Source organism: Mobula hypostoma, chromosome 7 (assembly GCF_963921235.1).
Source record: "Mobula hypostoma chromosome 7, sMobHyp1.1, whole genome shotgun sequence".
NCBI lineage: Eukaryota > Metazoa > Chordata > Chondrichthyes > Myliobatiformes > Myliobatidae > Mobula > Mobula hypostoma.
The window spans coordinates 39957639-39976634 of NC_086103.1; the positions used below are offsets into that span (position 1 = coordinate 39957639).

Genomic DNA, 18996 nt, shown 5'->3' on the forward strand with positions numbered 1-18996 from the left:
ACCGGCACTGTCATAAATACTGTGTACTGTGTGGTAGCAGGGTGTTCAGAGCTCTCACAGCCTGGGGGAAGAAACTTTATCCAGCCTAACACTCCTTGTTCTTATTCTGCAATACCTTCTGCCTGACGGTAGGAGATCAAAGACATTTTGGGATGGCTGGGAGGGGTCCTTGAAATGTGGTGGGCTCTGTGAATGCAATGCCTCTGGTTTATGTCATGGATGGGAGTTTAAGAGAGACTCTGATGATTCCCTCAGCAGTCCTCACGATCTGTTGCAGGGTCTTGTGGTCAGTTGCCTTGCAATTTGCACACCAGACAGTGATGTAGCTTGTCAGGGTACTTTTGATGGTGCTCTGGCTTAGAGATGCTGAGGTATTAAAATAGGTCTGTCAAGTCCTTTATGCTTGTCTGCATTAAATTCTGTTTTTGAGCTCAATGTTTTTTCCAACTTACTTTTATGGAGGTCACCATATCCTTTGTTATTACAGAATTCATTGCCCTGGCATAGTACCACGATGATATATCATGAGTATAATCTAGTTCTCTACATTGACTCTATTATCTACTTAACACACTCACCAAATTCCCTTCCAGATGATGTGATTGTCTATCACTGTAGGCTTTGCAAAATATGCTTGTAATAAACTTTATTTCCAAAGCTGGGCGATTATAGAAAAAAAATAATAGTAGTAGGCAATCATAAAGGAATTAATATTTTGAGCCTTCTTGATATTTTCAAATATACAAAGGTGCTATCCAAAGTTAAAGCAATAGATTATGGAGATGTTTTTTCCAAAACTGAATTTAAATGTGGTTGAATTCTGATTTGAAATGATTTGCCATCTTGTGGTGAAGTAAAGAAATTGTAAGAAGCAAGACTTGCTGCTGGAGCAGTTTAAAATTGATCAAGCCTTCAATGACAAAGTGCAAATAAATTTATAACTTTAACTGTTCAATTACAAGCATATTTGTATGTTTTCCTGATAGAATGTGGGTAACCTGAAACACTTTATTGTAAGTAGTTCTTTTCACAGTTTTCCTACTAAAGGTTGTTTAAGTATCTCTAACAGGATTCTGAATCCTGTCTTCGCACAGAAATTACCCAAATTATTTGATGTTCTCGGTAATCGTGTGATTGTGGTGCATTAATATCTTCTCGGGCTGTATAATAGTGGTATGGTATCATACCCATCTCTAATGTCTACGTGTGGTTCCGTTCTTGCCTACCCAGTGATAGGCCGAGCCTCTCTAACAAAGGCTTTTCTGCAGCATTCTAATAATCTTCCCCAACCCCCAAGACATATAAACTGTACCATTGTCAACATGAGAGGGGCCAGACTTCACAAACACAGCTGGACTTCCAATTTTTCAGTTGTCTCGGTGCTGTTCGATTACTTGTCCCTGCTTTACACACAATTTTTTTTCAGTTAAACATGGGGAGAATCAAGCTATTAATCCTCAGCTTCCATTAGCAACTCCACAAGGCACACGTGTTTGATGGTGACGGTTAGGCCAGTTTGTAATGAGGGTGTGTGATTTGACATGAGTTTAAATCCCTATGATTTATCACAAAGGTTTTCTTCTTCATGGGTGATGCCGTGGGGTTGAAGCTGGCCACTGTGTTATGAGGGGGTTGATGAGGCCAAGATGGGGCTGGTATACTCTGCATGGGTGCAACAGGAGGTGCTTGACTGGGCAGGCTTGTGAGTGGTTTGGGAGGTGGCATGCTCGTCCCGCCACTTATGCTGGGCCTCTCTATGCACCTTCCGAAGGGACTCGGGATTTTCTGTGATTCTGCTGAGTTGGTAGAAATGTTATACGTTTCACAGTTCTGGTCTGCACACAATGGAAAGGTTGTGGAGGCTTTGGAGAGAGTGCAGAAGAGGTTCACCAGGATGTTGCTTGGACTGGCTGGCTATAAACTATCAGGAGATGTTGAACAAACTTGAATTGTTTTCTCTTGCATGTTGGGCACTGAGAGGGCAACCGAATATAAAATATGAAGGATTAATTATGTGGGAAAATTATTATCAGGGTCTTTTTCCATGGTGGAAAATATTTTTGAACTTGTCAATGAATCGTTCCTAACTTCATGATAGTCTTGTACCTCGTCTTGTTCTAGGCTTCACAGAGCCATTGGTTAACTCCAGAAGAAAGGGAACAACTTCTACCTGAATTAAAAGCAGCAGGTTGGGAAGATGTTGAAGACAGAGACGCACTTTTTAAAGAATTTTCATTCAAGAATTTTAACCAGGTACATTATTTAGTATCACATAATAGTTACATGGTTTGGCAGTCATCATTCCAACAGACATTTTGTTTTTTTTCCCAAAGTTGCAAAGCTCATATAAACAGGGCTTTTAAAGATGCTTTCTTTAAAAAGTAAGTCATATCCACAACTTGGCTAGTGGGCTGTGAAATAATAATTGGTTAAAAACAAATAAAGCCTTATGTCTGAAAATGCTCCAGATAACTTTATGGAATGAAAGCTAATTGAAAGTGCCTCATTTTCTACTGAAGAGGGACAGAGTGTCAGAGTTGGATGGATGCATGTTCATTTCTCATTTAATTAGACCATAAGACATAGGAGTAGAAATAGGCTATTCGGCCCATTGAGTCCACTCTGCCATTTGATCATGGCTGATCCATTTCCCTCTCAACCCTATCCTCCTGCCTTCACACCTTGGCTTATCAAGAATCTAGCAACCTCTGCCTGAAATACATTCAATGACCTGGCCTCCACAGCCAACTGTGGCAGCGAATTCCACAAATTCACCATCCTCTGCTGAAGAAAATTCTTCTTTAGCTGCGTTCTAAATGGATTTCCAATTACAGGTGTCCCCTGCTTTTCAAATGTTCGCTTTATGAAACTTCACTGTTATGAAAGACCTATATTAGTACCCTGTTTTCGCTTTCAGAAGGTGTTTTCACTGTTATGAAAAGAAATTCAGCGCGCGATAAAAGGCAGCGAGCGCCGAGCAGCCGTTCTCCCCCGGATTCTCGCCGGCATTGCTTAAACACAAGCCTGTGAGCAGCCGTTTGCAAGATGAGTTCTAAGGTATTGGAAAAGCCTGAAAGAGTTTGTAAGAGTGTTACACTTAGCGTAAAACTAGACATAATTAAGCATTTTGATCATGGTGAACGAAGTAAGGACAACGTGAGTTTGGCTTGTGGAAGCTGACGAACATGATGTTGAAGAGGTTTTGGCATCCCATCACCAAGAACTGACAGATGAAGAGCTGATGCAATTGGAAGAAAAAAGGATAACAATCAAAACCGAATGAGTAATGATAAAGTACGACTTTAATTTTGAAAAGGTACATCGGTTTAGGAGATATTTGCAAGATGGTTTGAGTCCTTACAAAGAACTGTGTGATTGAAAAATGCGCGAGGCTCAGCAGTCAAACAAGCCTTCCACATCAGCCACAGCAGACGCTGAACCTCGACCTTCGACATCGAGGCAGGCAGAGATAGAAGAAGATGAGCTGCCTACTCTAATGGAAACAGACGATAACGAAATGACACCCCAGTGTCCCACCACCCCAGCCCCCAGGCCGCAGAGAGATACTGTACTGATTCATGGAGAATGCAACCAATTTCCCCCAGGATCAATAAAGTATGACTATGACTATGACTATGAGTATGGTAGCCGGGAGGCACACAGCACATCTTTAAGAAAAAATCTGAAATAAACATGCTAATTAATTACGTGTCGGGCGGCACCTAATTAATTAGCTTGTTCATTTCGGCTTTTTTCTTAAAGATGTGCTGTGTGCCTCCCGGCTACCGCTGGATCCCTGCATGCTTCACGGCAATGTATCTGTCGGTGGCCTGGAGGGTGGGGGCCACTGCACCACCCAACCTGCGACGACTCAATCTAACGCACCATCATCAGTGTGCCTGGCAAGCTATCTTCCCGATTCCCGTAAGTGATACTACACTGTACGTACATTATTTCTACTTTATATTGGCTGTGTATTTTTAGATGTTATTTGTTATGATTTGGCAGCTTCATAGCTTAAAGGTTACTGGAGAGAGTGTTCTTGCCAACAGCGCTCGCGTGAGATTTTCTGCCGACGGCGCTTGCGTGAGATTTTCGCTGCAGAGAACAGTTCAGTAATGATTGTGGAAAAGTATTTCTACTTTGTATAGGCTGTGTATTTATTATATCATTCCTGCTTTTACTATATGTTACTGTTATTTTAGGTTTTATGTGTTATTTGTCATGATTTGGTAGGTTATTTTTGGGTCTGCGAACGCTCACAAAATTTTCCCATATAAATAAATGGTAATTGCTTCTTCACTTTACGACATTTCGGCTTACGAACCGTTTCATGGGAACGCTGTACCTTCGGATAGTGGGGGAAACCTGTAGTGCGTTCTGCTAGAATCTGATTTGTTGTGTTTCCTATTGATTCTTTGGATCTGAGACGTAGGAACTAATACTTGGGGGTATTTTTATGTTAGTTGATCTCACTAGTGGCTTTATTTTCCTCAGTGTTTGTTATGCTGGAGATGAATAGCGACAGAGTCCTGCACCTGATTTATGCTTCATAATGTAAAGAGGAACATTTGCTGAGGATGAACTTTTATATAATAATTCTATGGCACAGGGAAAATTACTTGATTCCACAGGAAAACTGGGCAAAGTATTTGAGGGTTGTTACTGTCCTTGGGACTGTAACCTTTCAGATGAAATCGGAAGCCTCGTTTTAAAATTTTGGAATTAATTTAAGTAAGTCTTAGCTAGCAATTATGTGGCACGGGACATAAAATCTTGTCTTATCAATCACTTAAAGAATTACATAGATTTCAAAGGTACATTTAATATTAGAGAAATGTATACAATATACATCCTGAATTGCTTTTTCTTCACAACCATCCACAAAAACAGAGGAGTGCCCCCAAAGAATGAATGACAGTTAAATGTTAGAACCCCAAAGTCCCCCCCCCCAGCTCCCATCCCTCCTGCGCGCAAGTGGCAGCGAGCAACAATCCCCCCTCCCCCCACTGGCAAAAAAAAAAGCATCAGCACCCACCACCAAGCACTCAAGCCTGAGCAAAGCAACAGCAAAGACACAGACTTGCAGTACTCCAAAGACTACTCGTTCACCCAGTATTCGACATACCACAGGCTCTCTCTCTCCCTAATAAGGGAGAAAGAGGTGTCTCTATTTCACAGCAGGAGGGGAGACATAACAAACAACTCGCTGGTTTACGATGCTAAAAGTCCGTTGTGTTGCTTTTTCCGAGCTCTTTGCCCAAAGATCTTGGGTCTCCGGGCACATAACCAGAGATCTTCCGACTGCCACGACACACCGATTCCTGCCGGGACCCCGACCTTCCATCTGCCCGTCTCCAGAGCCACAAGACTCTGGACCTCCGAAGGCGAGCTAAGCTCTTTGGCTGCATCATTGGCATGTCGAATAACGGCCAGTCGTGAAACCCCAAGAGCGGGTCCCATTCCCACAAAGAACCGTAGGTCAGTGTGTAACTCCAGGTCAGGGCCTTCAAAAGAACCCTGAAAAGGAAAAATAGAGATATTAAAGATGGAAATAGAGCTGTTTCCGAAGATGAAGGCAATGGAGTCACCGTTTAGCACCATCGTAACATAAGCTCCACCCTCTTCTTCTATACCTTATGAGACCATAAAACCTAGGAGCAGAATTAGACCATTTTTCCCATCGCACCTGCTCTGCCATTTCATCGTGGCTGGTCCATTTTTCCTCTCAGCCCCAATCTCCTGCCTTTCCCCACATCCCTTCATGCCCTGACTGATCAAGGATCTATCAACCTCTGCCTGAAGTGTATATAAAGGCTTGGCTTCCACAGCTGCCTTTGGCAGTGAATTCCACAAATTCACTGCTCTCTGGCGAAAGAAATTCCTCCTCATCTCCGTTCCACGAGGACACCCCTCTATTCTGAGGCTGCACCCTCTGGTCTTAGACTCTCCACATCCACTCTAGCAAGGCCTTTCACCATTCAATTAGGTCACCTCTCATTCTTCTGAATTCCAGTGAATACAGGCACAGAGCCATTAAACACTCTTCATATGACAATCTGTTTAATCCTGAAATCATTTTAATGAACCTCCTTTGAACCCTCTCCAGTTTCAGCACATCCTTTCTAAGATAAGGGGCCCAAAACTGCTCACAGTTCTCCAAGTGAGGCCTCACCAGTGCTTTATAAAGCCTCAATATTACATCCTTCCTTATATATTCTAGTCCTCTTTAAATGAATGCTAACATTGCATTTGCCTTCCTCACCTCAGACTCAACCTGCAGATTACAATTCAGGGAATCCTGCACAAGGACTCCCAAGTCCCTTTGCACCTCAGTTTTTTTGCATTTTCTCTCCATTTAGAAAATAGTCAATCCTTTCATTTCTTCAGCCAAATTGCATGACCATACACTTCCTGACACTGTATTCCATCTGCCACTTCAATGCCCATTCTCCTAATCTGTCAAAGTCCTTCTGTAGCCTCTCTATTTCCTTAATACTACTTGCCCCCCACCTATCTTCATATCATCTGCAAACTTTCCAACAAAGCCATCAATTTCATCATCCAAATCATTGACATATAACATTGAAAAAAATTGGTCCCAAGACAGTCCGCTGTGGAACACCACTAGTCTCTGGCAGCCAACCAGAAAAGGCTCCCTTTATTCCCACTCTTTGCTTCCTGCCAATCAGCCTTTGGTTTATCCATGCTAGAATCTTTCCGGTAATACCATAGGCTTGTAAGTTGTTAAGCCACCTCACGTGTGGCATCTTGTCAAAGACCTTCTGAAAATTCAAGTACGCAACATCCACTGATTCCCTTTTGTTTTTCCTGCTTGTTATTTCCTCAAAGAATTCCAACAGATTTGTCAGGCAAGATTTTCCCTTGAGGAAACCATGCTGATTACGGCCTATTTTATCAGGTGCCGTTAAGTACCCTGAAACCCACATCCTTAACAATTGACTCCAACATCTTTCCAACCACTGAGGTCAGACTAACTGGTCTATAGTTTCCTTTCTTTTGCCTCTCTCCCTTCTTGGAGAATGGAGTGACATTTGCAATTTTCTGGTTTTCCAGAACCATTCCAGAACCTAGTGATTCTTGAAAGAACATTACTAATGTTACCACGGTCTCTTCATCCACCTCTTTCAGAACCCTGGGGTGTACGCCATCTGATCCAGGTGACATATCTACCTTCAGACCTTTCAGTTTCCTAAGAACCTTCTCCCTAGTAATAGTAACTTTACATACTTCATGACCCCAGACGCCTGGAGTTTCACCATACTACTCGTGCCTTCCACAGTGAAGACTGATGCAAAACACTTAATCAGTTCATCCACCATTTCCTTGTCCCCTACTACTACCTCTCTAGCATCATTTTTCAGTGATCCCTCATCAACTCTTGCCTCTCTTTTGCACTCTATGTATCTGAAGAATTGCAAAGGAGCTCTGGCCCTTTGTACTTGTGACATCCTTCATCAAGTTCATGGTTGATCTTCCATCTCGACACCATTTTCCTACAACTTCCCCACGCATCTGATTCTATTCATGTCTCAAAGGCTACTGATTTCTATTTTGGATTAATTTGGTGCTTTGAGCCCTCGTATCTCTCCATTTCAGAAAATACCAAAGATTAGCCCAAAGGTTTTGGTCTTAAATAGCAACACTTTATTCTGAGACCATGAGCCCTGTTCTTGACTCAGCTAAGCATTCTCCTAGCTCCCACCCATTCAAGCCCTCTTTTTTTTGAAAAAAGAAAGGAAAAATTAAGTTTCAGTGAGGCAACTTCTCATTTTTTCTTGATGCTGGAGAGTACTTGCTTTATCTACTCAATTCAGTTTAACACAGCAGCCCTCCCATCCTCGGAACCAATCTGGTAAATCTTTTAGATTAGGAGACTGAAACTGTACACAGTACTTTAAGGGTGGTCCTATTATTAGTGGACTAAATCATTTTTACTCCGGTGATCAAATTCTCTTACAGTCAAAACTAACATTGGATTTGTTTATATGAGTGATTGCTGCAGCCACGTGTATACAGAGGTATGTTAAAGCATCATTGTTTTTCAGCCTTTCACTACTTAAGATGTAATCTGCTTTTCTGCTTAGTGTATATTGTTGCCCACTGATTCAGCTGGTCCATATTCCTTTCTGTCCTCTCTTATATCCTCCTCTCCACTCATAGTGCCCAAGCACTGATCCCTGTAATACCCCATTAGTGGCAATTTGCCAACCTGTGAAATAACTGCTTATGCCCACACTTGCTTTTAAATTTGCAATCAATATCATTTGTACATTACTTCCAATTCCACGTACTCTGAGCTTAGTGACCATTTTCCCGCATGGAACCTTCAGTAGGAACTGTCTTGTCTACTCTATTAATCACACCCTTGAAGAACTGCAGTACATTAGTAAACGTGTTTTCTCTTTCATTCATCCATGTTGATTCTGCTCAAACCCATTATTCTTTGTGAGGTAATCCTTCGTTACAACTTTCCTCATAAATTCCAGCATCTTCTTTACCACTGATACTATTTTTACAGGACAATAATTACTCTCTCTGTCTCTCTTTGTCTCTATATCCCTGTGTGTGTCTCTCTCCCATCTTCTTAAATGAAGGTGCCATCAGCCATTCTGCAGAAACCTGCTTTTTAATTGTCAGCTCATGTGAGTGTAAAGTAGCATAAATCAGTTGATTTAAGATAAGTAACTCCATTGCAAGGTATGCCCTTTATAATATAACAGAAAGACATAACATAACCAGTGATTCTGTACTTCTGGAGCTACACTACTTACGTTCTTTCAAGCTCTGGAAAGAAATACTCATTGTAATATTACCCCAACAATTGATATCTCTTGCGTCTGAGGGGAAAAGCATAACAAGAGGGACCGTGGAGGGAGGTGAAGAATTAGAACATTGGCAGTTCCATGGCACAGCTATTTTTCACATTACTTGCTAATATGAAATTATTATTTTGCCACGGTACTGTAGCAGTTAGCGCAACACTATTACAGCTCGGGGTGTTGGAGTTCCAAGCTTAATTCCAACGCTGCCTGCGAGGAATTTGTAAGTTCTCCCCGTGACCGCGTGGGTTTCCTCACGGTGCTCGGTTTCCTCCCACAGTTCAAAGGTGTACCGGTTAGTGGGTTAATTGGTCATTGTAAAAATTGTCCTGTGATTAGGCTCGGGTTACTCGGTGGGCTTGTTGGACCAGAAGGGCCTGTTCCGTGTTATCTCTTAAAAAAAAACAAAGAAATATTTCATGACAATCACAAAAGAAGTGTAATGGTTGGCTGTCAAACAAGAGAAAATCTACCGATGCTAGAAATCCTGCCAAAGGGTTTTGGCCCAAAACATCAACTGTTCTTTTTGCTTTTTCTTCTAAATTTCTTCTTGTAATTACATTGCAATGATGTGATGCACCAGCTAGTGCATTGTCCAGGTAAATGTGATATTGTTTTCTTGTAAGTGTCTGTGATTATTTAATTTGGCAGCTTTATAAAATTAAATGAAGATGGTAAACTATACTTACTCGAAGATTAATAGTAATGCAGTATGTAAATACAGGACCTTGGGCCTGACCCAGCACCAAACAAAAGGTAGCCAATGCACAAAAATTAGGCAAGACTCTATAGTTGTGAATGATCCATGAAAATATGTTGGAATTTGCTGGATCAGGTTAATCGGATTGCACAGATGTAAGTTACATTCCTGTAAGTTAATTCTATCAACTTTTCACTCCCTTCTGCCTTCTTGCCCTGCACATAAGTTTTCATTTTGGTTTGGGTTTGTACATTTGCCACCCCTCAGTTCATTGGAACGTGTGAGATTTTTACAGCCACCTGGGACTCCCAATTTTCTTAACATGGTTCTTGTCTTATGGAGTACAATGTGGTACACATTCATGCATATACCACTTCTTCGATCAATGTATCATAAGCAAATGCTTTTTGCAAGCAAGTACTATACAAACCATAAAGTTGCTGTGATGGTCTGCTGTTCCATCAACACAGTTTTCTATGAAATAGTATGGCTGATTATAATTGCACTCTACCACTGAATCTTAGCTAAAATCTATTATAATTCTTTGAGAAAAGGTGGATTATTAGTGAAGAGAGTGAAGGTACACTGACTTAAAAAAAAACTAAAAGTCTACTCTGGCAATTTCTAATGGTTGCAAGATTCCAAAATATCAATTATCATTTAAAGGCTTCCCTTAAGCTGTTTATTTCTCACCTTTAAAACATGAAACAATCAGTCATGGAATATAAAAGCCCAAGAACCTTCAACCCTGTGAAAGTTCATGCTTGCAAAATAGCTACTCTGTCTTCTTTGTGAGGTTCCAGAAAGGGGAACAATAGACATAACTTTATCATACCTATGTTGTAATGATTATTGTACACCAGCAGAAGGGAAGGTCTAACCTTTTGCTCGCTGTACTAGAACCATTGTCAAAGGAGAGAGAGTCAGGTATTTTGCAAGTATGGGCGTTGAAAAGGATTAATGTCCTGGAGTTTTATCCCCCATGGCAAATTGTTTCAGGTTTTAGTGATGGGAAATTATGCCTGCAGGATATCATAAATACACTTTCAGCCACCATAGTAGAAAGCTTGCAATAGTTTGATGGTGTCAGTGAATAAAAGACAAAGTTGCACATCTGTGAAACTCATTGGTTTCCAGAGATGTGAAAATTAGAGTTTGTTTTGTTTTTTTGAACTCCAGCTGGACATGTGGCAGGAAAAAAAAATTTCTACGCTGCCTTCTTATAAAAATGTAACAAGTAGGCGTCCTTCTTAGTGCCTGGTTCAGTGTTCAGTAAGATGACGACTAATCCTACCCCAGTCCCAGAGTCTCAAAACTCTAAATGTACTTGATGACGAACTGTACACAGCCCTCAGGCAGAGAACCAATAATGTTTCACCCACTAATTGTTCTTAAACTGTGGCTTTAGCTGTTGGTGCTGAAGATATAAAATTTACAAGGACCCTAGCACAGTTTTAGTTCTAGAATGGAACTCCCTTCATGCTGTTTAACCATACTTGCTGATAAGGGATGTTGAGGCAAAAGAAGTCTAGAGTTCCTCTCCTCCCAAAAAAGGAATAACATCTGTGCTGGTGATGAGGGAATTGTACAGCGTATAACTTTTCAAAGCTAACAACTCTTGATTGTTTAGTGAGGCCAAGCACTACACACAGGAAAACGTGTATGGATTTGGATAACGTTTGCCTCTTGCTACCTTGACCTGTATATCAAGTGGTGATCATTAATTTTAACCCAGCAAAGCCATCCATAGGTTGGCTTCATCCAGCGGACAACAGCTGATGTTTATTTGGTTCTAAACTACACAAATTTGGATGTGCTAAGTTGGGTCCTTGGCTTGTGTTGAATTACCTGGAAGAAGGTTGCTGCGTTATTGCCTCTAGCAATACTAATGAGCTTTCCTGTAATTGCTAGCTAGTAATTTGCGCTTAAAATTAATCTACACATTTTTAAAAATTTCAAAATATACTTTATTCAAAAATAAATATATACAATAAACCATTGAATAACTTTTCATCCTTTACATACGTTTCCATTATACTCAGTACGTAGTGACTTGTCTGCTGTCCATCATACAGCTGAACAGCTGCCTGTGTGGAATATCAGAGTCTATTTATGAATGTTGTAAGACTAACTATAGAGTAGTAAGGACGAAAGAGAAACATCATTACCAAGGAATTTTTATTGAAAAATTTTCATTTTGTATCTCTTTCATAGCTCAAAAGGATTGGCATGACTACAATAGGAAGCCAGGGCATGCGGCTCTCATTTTACACAAATTTGGTCATGGCAAGTGAATCTTTTGCTAATTATCAAAGGCTGGGTGCTGATTGGTTGCAGGTGTAACCTGAGCAAATGGTATTTGACCTCTCGTGGTAAACTAAATAAATTCAGAAATTTTAATTAGGTTTGGTTAAATTATATAGACTAACAGAAGTCTGATAAACTATATGTGAAAGTCTTTTATCTGTACTCAGCTCTACTCGCAAAGAATTGTTCCTTTTAATAAAATGAAACCTTGAAGTTGTTTGCAAATGTACTTGCTGATAGAGTATTGCAAGATGTGTTCTGAGATTTAGCATATGCTTGTTTACAGTTAACCTTTTTGAAGTTGTAATCCTTTTTTAACCTTATCACGTTGTCATTATTCCTGCATACTGCAGATACTTTCAGTGCATTGTGTAAACAAAAGTGATTATTTCTTGGCTGATTACTTGATGGGCCAAGTAAAAGTGAAGAACTTTTATGCTTTTTTGTTTATGTTAATTAAGGAAAGCATCATCACATGGTCAAAGTTTATGTTTGAACCTAGCTGTCATGTCTATAGATAGTTTCATCTGTGAGTTGAGCCATTCGCAGTATTAAGAAAAATACTCAGAAAACCTGTAATCTGCTTATCTAAAATTTGTATTGACTATTTGCATGCTCTTCTAGCACAATGATGCTTAAAGCCCTTTTTTATGTGGTTCATAATTACATTATTATTTCTATGGTTGGCATATGAAGAAAATAGCCCTGGTCTCCCTTAGTGCCAAGATGAGGCCATCCTCAGGGTGGAGGAGCAACATCTTATATTCCATCTGGGTAGCCTCCAACCTGATGGCATGAAGATCAATTTCTTCTTCCGGTAAATAAACTGTTTCCCTCCCCCTTCTCTCTTCTTCTATTTCCCACTCTGGCCTCTTACCTCTTCTCAACTGCCCATCACCTCCTCCCCCTCCCCCATGCCCTCCTCCTTCCCTTTCTCCTGTGCTCCACTCTCCTCACCTACCAGATTCCTCCTCCTCTAGCCTTCTACCTTTCTCACCCACCAGGCTTTGCCTATCACCTTGAGGCTATCCTTCTTCCCCTCCTCCCACCTTTTTATTCTGGCATCTTCCCCCTTCCTTACCAGCCCTGGAGGTGGGTCTTAGCCCAAAATGTCAACTGTTTATTCATTTCCATAGATGCAGGCTGACCTGTTGAATTCCTCCAGGATTTTACGTGTGTTGCTTTGGATTTATAGCGTTCTTTTTATGAATATCTGTAAATGTTGATATATGGGAAATAATTGCCTTGAGCTTGCACACAGAGAATCTGTGAACAATTCGGTGTCCTATTGTTCCATGCCTTCAAATTGTACACAGCAAAGAGGATATGTTGACAATTAGAATCTTGTATTGATAAAGGATTTATAAAGCTAAAGGAGATCTGTTTTTCAAGTGTCCAATGATCCATGGTGAATCATGGGGTTTTCTCATTTAGTTTCATATTTGTGGCATTTACTGCTTCTATCCTTGGGCTTTATTTCCTTTTCTCTCTAATTGGTGTGAATCTGTTGATCAGGGATGGCCAACCTATGGCACATGCCCCAAAAGTGGCGCATTGGATGATTAGAAGTAGCGCATTGCACCCCAGTGATAATAATAAAAAAGTAAGCCTACTCATGCAAAAAGTATTAACCAAAAACCGATTTATAGATAAAAAATCTATAACAGGAATTCCAAGTAGCTTAGAGCTAGAAATGGGTTTTACTGAGTGTAAATCTAAAACTTAGCAATTATTTTTAGCGATTTTATTATTTTGTGCACATCTTTTGGAGAAAGATGAAGCCACACTCAGGTTGGAGGAACAACACCTTATATTCCGTATGGGTAGCCTCCAACCTGATGTCATGAACATTGACTTCTCTACCTTCCGCTAGGCCCCACCTCCCCCTCGTACCCCATCTGTTACTCTTTTTTATGCACACATTCTTTCTCTCACTCTCCTTTTTCTCCCTCTGTCCCTCTGAATATACCTCTTGCCCATCCTCTGGGTCACCACCCCCCCCGTCTTTCTTCCCGGACCTCCTGTCCCATGATCCTCTCGTATCCCCTTCTGCCTATCACCTGTCCAGCTCTCGGCTCCATCCCTCCCCCTCCTGTCTTCTCCTATCATTTTGCATCTCCCCCTCCCCCTCCAGCTTTCAAATCCCTTACTCACTCTTCCTTCAGTTAGTCCTGACGAAGGGTCTCGGCCTGAAACGTCGACTGCGCCTCTTCCTATAGATGCTGCCTGGGCTGCTGCGTTCACCAGCAACTTTGATGTGTGTTGCTTGAATTTCCAGCATCTGCAGAATTCCTGTTCTTTTGGAGAATGTTATCTTCTTTCACATTAATCTGTTTTCAATTTAAAAAAAAAGTTCAATGAGCCAAACTAGAAAAGAAGGACTTTTGTTCTGTAGTCGTTCCATAAACTGTTCAATACATGTTTGATACTTGTTTGAACCTGAGGCGCCAGGCGTCTGCACCAGCGGTGCGTCGCAGGTTTTTGCCAGTCAGTTTACAATTGACACTCGTGTGCTGCGGAGTTATGCTTTGTTCGTCCTTTGTGAACAGTTGCAGTTTTGTACTTCTTTGAAAATTAAGCCTTGTTTTTACATTCATTACCCATCACAGTGCAAAGGAAAATGAGCAAAAGAAAAGCAGAAAGTGATAGTAAGTGTGAATTCAATGAACAGTGGGAAAGTGAGTTTATAGGGGGTCCGTCAGGAAAATCGTTGTGCATCGTTTGTGAAAACACTTTCTCACATAGTAGAAGACCTGACCTTTATAGACACTATAAAACACAACATCAGACTGAAATAGAAGGAAAACTAAAGCTAGTGCTTGGGTCTGAGTTATGGAATGAATATGTGATTAAGAAAAAGGAAGAAATCAAAAGAAGACAAAATATATTTGTTAAAAGTCTCATTAAGGTAAATAATGTTTATCTTGCTTTTATATTGTCAATATATCATGTAAAATGCTAAATATGTCTATATTAACATATTTTTACAAGAATTGAATGGGGGTATAAGAGTTGTATGGTGCATCTGAACTCGTGCGTGAAGAAGTTGACGCATGGAATGTGAAAGGATGGCCACCCCTGCTCTAGACATTACTTCACTATTTGTGTATATTTGTTCAAACTTACTAGAATGTCACTTCTGTGTTTTTATTACAACAACTGTTTTCTGATGAGAACTTTATATGGCCACCCCCTCAAAGACCCACACAGACCACAGATTGCCGTGGAGGCTTTCCTCTGCCAGCACTGCCACTTCCATTTCAATTGACTTCAGGTTGATGGTACTCAGGAAAGTGCTTCCCTATCTTTTGACTTTGGCTCTGATGAAGACTGCATTAGTCTTAACTAGTCCCATTTGTACATCTTGACTTCCGGTAAGATGGCGGTGTGCTCAGATGCAGCGTCCTCTCTGGGGCCAACCAAAATTTTTAATGTCTACTTTATGATTGCGAGGCAGTGCTGATCGTTAAGAACTTCAAGTACTGGAAGTCTACTCCATCAGCGAGTTGCTCATTGGCAAAGTAGCGGGCCTTCGTGCGGACCTTGTTGCTGCCTGCTGCAAAAATGCGGCTGAGCTGACACGCGCTGGTGGCTTTCAGTCTAATGGCGAGTGGTTGTCTTGTGATCACAAGACTCAGTTGGACGCTGGGTAATGTAAAATACTGCAAGTAAAGTTCACTAGTGTATGGGCGGGGGGAGTTGCGTGGCCTTGGTTGTAGTGAGGTCTAGGCCTCGTGCTGTGGGCTTGCCTGTTGCAGCCGTTGAACAGAGAGGATGCTAGATCAGGGACTGGCGCCTACTGTCAGTGCTGCCCTCTAGTGTTCACCTGGTGAAGAACATGCCGGATTGCTTACATGCGTACGCTTGTGTGCGGACTGCTGAGAACTGATTGCTCTTGCTGAACATGCCACCAATATACAGGACAGGTTACTTAAGAACTTGGGTTATATATATATTTTTTTGTTTGGTGGTGTTCAGGTAAGGTTGAATGATAATTAAACTTGAACTTGAACTCATCTATAAGCTAATGTTCATACAGAGATTTTTAATGTGCAATAGTTTTATATTGCAAAATTCATTTTGGGGTTAGTGAGCAATTCGGCAGGAATCAGAACTGTTTTGCCTTTGCTTAGCTTTTAGTTTCTCTAGTTGTCGAGTCTCCACTGTTTTTGCAGCTGAAATGTCTTTTCTGAAATTTGTGTCAACTGTATTGGCAAAACTTGTTTGCACCGTGAGAGTTAAATGGGGCTGAGGACAAGAGATGCCAAAGAACACAGAAACATTGAAATCCAGCCAGTGTAGTATCCTGTGATTAAAAGAGGGCCTTGCTCAGAAGATGTAATCTTTATTGTAGAACAACGGAACAACATTTGTTAATAAAGCAGAGAGTGGATCCAACCTGAGTGGAGACCAGCTAGCATTCATGGTGGATTTGGTCTAGTTGCGTTTGATCAAATCTAATTTTTTTTTAAAGAAACAAATTGGGGTACAAAGATGTCCTTCATCTAAAAAAAAGTCTAAGCATTGTCTCTGAAATTGATGTCTGTGGCTGGTGCTCTTGGTTAGATATGGTTTGATGGGCCACTTAGTCTAAGACGGAGGACTGGCATCAAGATGCTACCTGTCGGTTTGCTGCAGGCACTTTGGAAGTTGGATGTAGCTCATGGTACAAACATGTCATTAGACAAATGCTTGGTCACACTAAACCTTACAGAACTCAAATGTATTCTCCTCACCATTATGAAAGAGTGAGCCAGGTAGCTTTGCAATCTCCTTTAACTTATAAAGCAGCGTTGGATACGATTATTCCAGTTTAAGGCCAGCTCAGGCTTTGAAGTTGTTTTTTTCACAAGAATAAAATGAGATTAAGTTGTATTTTATTTGTGTTTCTTTTATATCAGCTATATAGGTTATTTGATAAATTTGAAGATCATATTCAAGCTAGAGAATAAAGTCTGTTGCTTTACCAATACATTGTTTTACTGGAGCCCCATGTTTTAAACCTCAATCTCCAGCTACAGTATTAAGTTATTAAATGCATTCCAGGGGTAACCTGAGATGTTCCTTGTCCCTATGTGCCATATGCACATTCTAATGCATTTTCCATATGGAATGCTGTATTAAATTAAGTTACAGCTGGTCTTAAAGTGGAATCTTATCCTATGTTGTTTTATCTGTTTAAACAATTTGGAAACCCCCTATCTCACTCTACCACCAGTGAATTGTTTCACAAGGGGCAAGAGTAATATTTTATTTTCCAATCTATATAATAATGATGTTTTTCTTTTAAAAAAAAAAAAATTTCCAAAGTTGTTGTAATTCCTCTGAGAAGGAAATTCGTAATCAAGTTTGAGCATACTTTGCTTTGGTAATTTCAGTATGCAAAATTATTGCAGATTATATTTTTCTGTATGTAATGGGAATGGCTGCGAGTTTGATTGTCGACGACTTCCTTGTAATGCCTACCAGAACGTTCTTTAGTAGGACCAATGGACCAGCCTCTAGACTTGTAGATCAGCATTGGAGTTAACAATAGACCACTCTTTAGCACCTGTAGATCAACAGAGGTCACATAGAGCTGATCTCTTTTGTCAACGCACACCTTCAAGTAAAGATGTAAAAAGTGAAGGGGTATTACCTTTCCCAGCAAGTCTTTCATTTTTACAGAGTAGTCAATCTAGGGTTGGAGTTTCGGAGACTCCTCAATTTTACCCTTAGCTAATATTCCTGCATTAACTTGGCACAGTATTACTTGTGAATTATTTATAATGTGTTTTAACTTGTGCTCTCCTCACCACTTAAAACTACAACTCAAGCCATTGGATTCAGAGAGAGTGAGCAATGTAACAGTATGATCATTTTATAGAAATAACCCTGAACTGGGCCGACATCGTGGTTGCAGCCCACATCCATTTACTGTATAGCAGCAGAGTGGTTTAAGTTCAGCCATTACGGTTAGTGGAGTCACTTAATGTCATGAGCCTAGGCATCACAACTGTGTGGAGGTATGTACATTAATGAAGGAAATTTCCTTTTCAGGATACTTCCTGAGGGATCAGAATCTGAATCAGGTTTAACATCAGCATATGTGATGAAATTTGTTAACTGGTAGTGTCCTTTTAGGGATCAGATGGCAGAGGGGAAGAAGCTGTTCTTGAATCGCTGAGTGTGTGCCTTCAGGCTTCTGTACCTCCTTCCCAATGGTAACAGTGTGAAGAGAGCATGCACTGGTGGTGGGGATCCTTAACGAAGGACGCCACCTTCCTAAGGCACCATTCTTTGAAGATGTCTCAGATACTACAGAGGTTGGCACCCATGATGGAGCTCACTCAGTTAACAAGTTTCTGCAATTTACTTTGATCTTGTGCAGTAGTCCCTCCCCCTTCCATACCAGACGGTGATGCAGCCTGTCAGAATGCTCTCCACGGTACACTTGTAGAAGTTTTTGATTGTTTTAGTTGACAAACAAAATCTCCTCAGACTCCTAATGAAATATAGCTGCTGTCTTGCCTTCTTTATAGCTGTATCGATATATTGCAGCCTGTTTAGGTCCTCAGAGGTACTGACCCCCCGGGAACTCGTAATTGCTCACTCTCTCCACTTCTGATCCCCCTATGTGGATTGCTTTGTGTTCCCTCACCTTACACTTCCTGAAGTCCACAATCAGCTCTTTGGTCTTGCTGACGTTGAGTGCCAGGTTGTTGCTGCAGCAGCACTTAATTAACTGGTATATCTCACTCCTGTACACCCTTTCATCACCATCTGAAGTTTTGCCAACAATGGTTGTATCATCAGCAAATTTATAGATGGCATTTGAAGGAAAGGAAATTGCCTTTTAAACTCAGAGCATAGGCCATCAACTTTTTGCTGTTATGTTTCTGTAGCAGGCAATTTCTTTTTTAAAAGGTCGATTTGCTAGCTTGACGCTCAACCCAGTGAGGATGGAAAGCGTGCCTGGGGAGCCGGCTGGGTTCGAACTCACTCGGGAGCCATTGCTCCGAAGTCCGGCGCTGATGCCACTACGCCACCAGCCGGCCAAGGTTGTCAAGCCGAGGAGTGGTAGTGGGGACAAGCTCCCACTACCTAAAAGTACTCCTCACGGCATGCGCCTCAGATAGCCTCTGACAACCAAGTCCAACTTCTGGC

At 41.0% G+C, this 18996-nt stretch overlaps 1 protein-coding gene and 1 long non-coding RNA gene across 9 annotated transcripts in view; one reads left to right on the top strand and one right to left on the bottom strand.

Moving 5' to 3' along the window:
* The window catches only part of LOC134349259 (pterin-4-alpha-carbinolamine dehydratase 2-like), a 102294-nt gene that overhangs the window by 15884 nt on the left and 67414 nt on the right, over positions 1–18996 (top strand). For 3 of the 8 annotated variants that reach the window (XM_063053299.1, XM_063053298.1, XM_063053303.1), the window contains exon 2: positions 2122–2253. The exons of 2 other annotated variants lie outside the window; for them this stretch is intronic. In XM_063053299.1, the coding sequence (XP_062909369.1) occupies positions 2122–2253 (132 nt within the window). Of the gene's footprint in view, positions 1–2121; positions 2254–2917; positions 3058–3777; positions 3925–11619; positions 11830–18996 lie in introns of those variants that run through there. 3 more of the 8 variants (XM_063053307.1, XM_063053304.1, XM_063053306.1) reach the window with 3 other exon arrangements.
* The window catches only part of LOC134349260 (uncharacterized), a 128125-nt gene continuing 114170 nt past the window's right edge, over positions 5042–18996 (bottom strand). Inside the window, exons 4-5 of the long non-coding RNA XR_010018625.1 lie at positions 14005–14180; positions 5042–5520 (exon numbers count right to left, since the gene is read on the bottom strand). This is a non-coding gene — a long non-coding RNA (uncharacterized LOC134349260). The remainder of the gene's footprint in view (positions 5521–14004; positions 14181–18996) is intronic.